Source organism: Eimeria mitis, genomic scaffold (assembly GCF_000499745.2).
Source record: "Eimeria mitis Houghton genomic scaffold, Emh_scaff11048, whole genome shotgun sequence".
Lineage (NCBI taxonomy): Eukaryota > Apicomplexa > Conoidasida > Eucoccidiorida > Eimeriidae > Eimeria > Eimeria mitis.
The window spans coordinates 431-682 of NW_013567608.1; the positions used below are offsets into that span (position 1 = coordinate 431).

Here is a 252-nt window from a genome sequence, read left to right on the forward strand (position 1 = left end):
AGCAGCAGCAGCAGCAGCAGCAGCAGCAGCATTCCGAGCAGCAAACCTAGCAGCAGCAGCACCTTCAGCAGCAGATGGCAGCTGCAGCAGCAGCGGGAACCGGCTGCGTTGGGGGGGCAGCAGCAGCTGGCCCCCTAGCTGTTTCACTGTTGCTGCTCCTTTGCTTTCTATTGCTGCTGCTGCTGCTGCTGCTCCTGTTCCTGCTGCTGCTGCTGCTGCTGCTGCTGCTGCTGATGGTGAGAGTGCTGCGTA

The 252-nt window shown here is 61.5% G+C and overlaps 1 protein-coding gene across 1 annotated transcript in view; it reads left to right on the top strand.

The window, feature by feature from the left end:
* Window positions 1-252, top strand: part of EMH_0100020 (uncharacterized protein) — a gene marked incomplete at both ends in the record, with an annotated part of 651 nt that overhangs the window by 161 nt on the left and 238 nt on the right. The window contains one exon of the mRNA XM_013494313.1: window positions 1-250. Coding sequence (XP_013349767.1) covers window positions 1-250 — 250 coding nt within the window. The remainder of the gene's footprint in view (window positions 251-252) is intronic.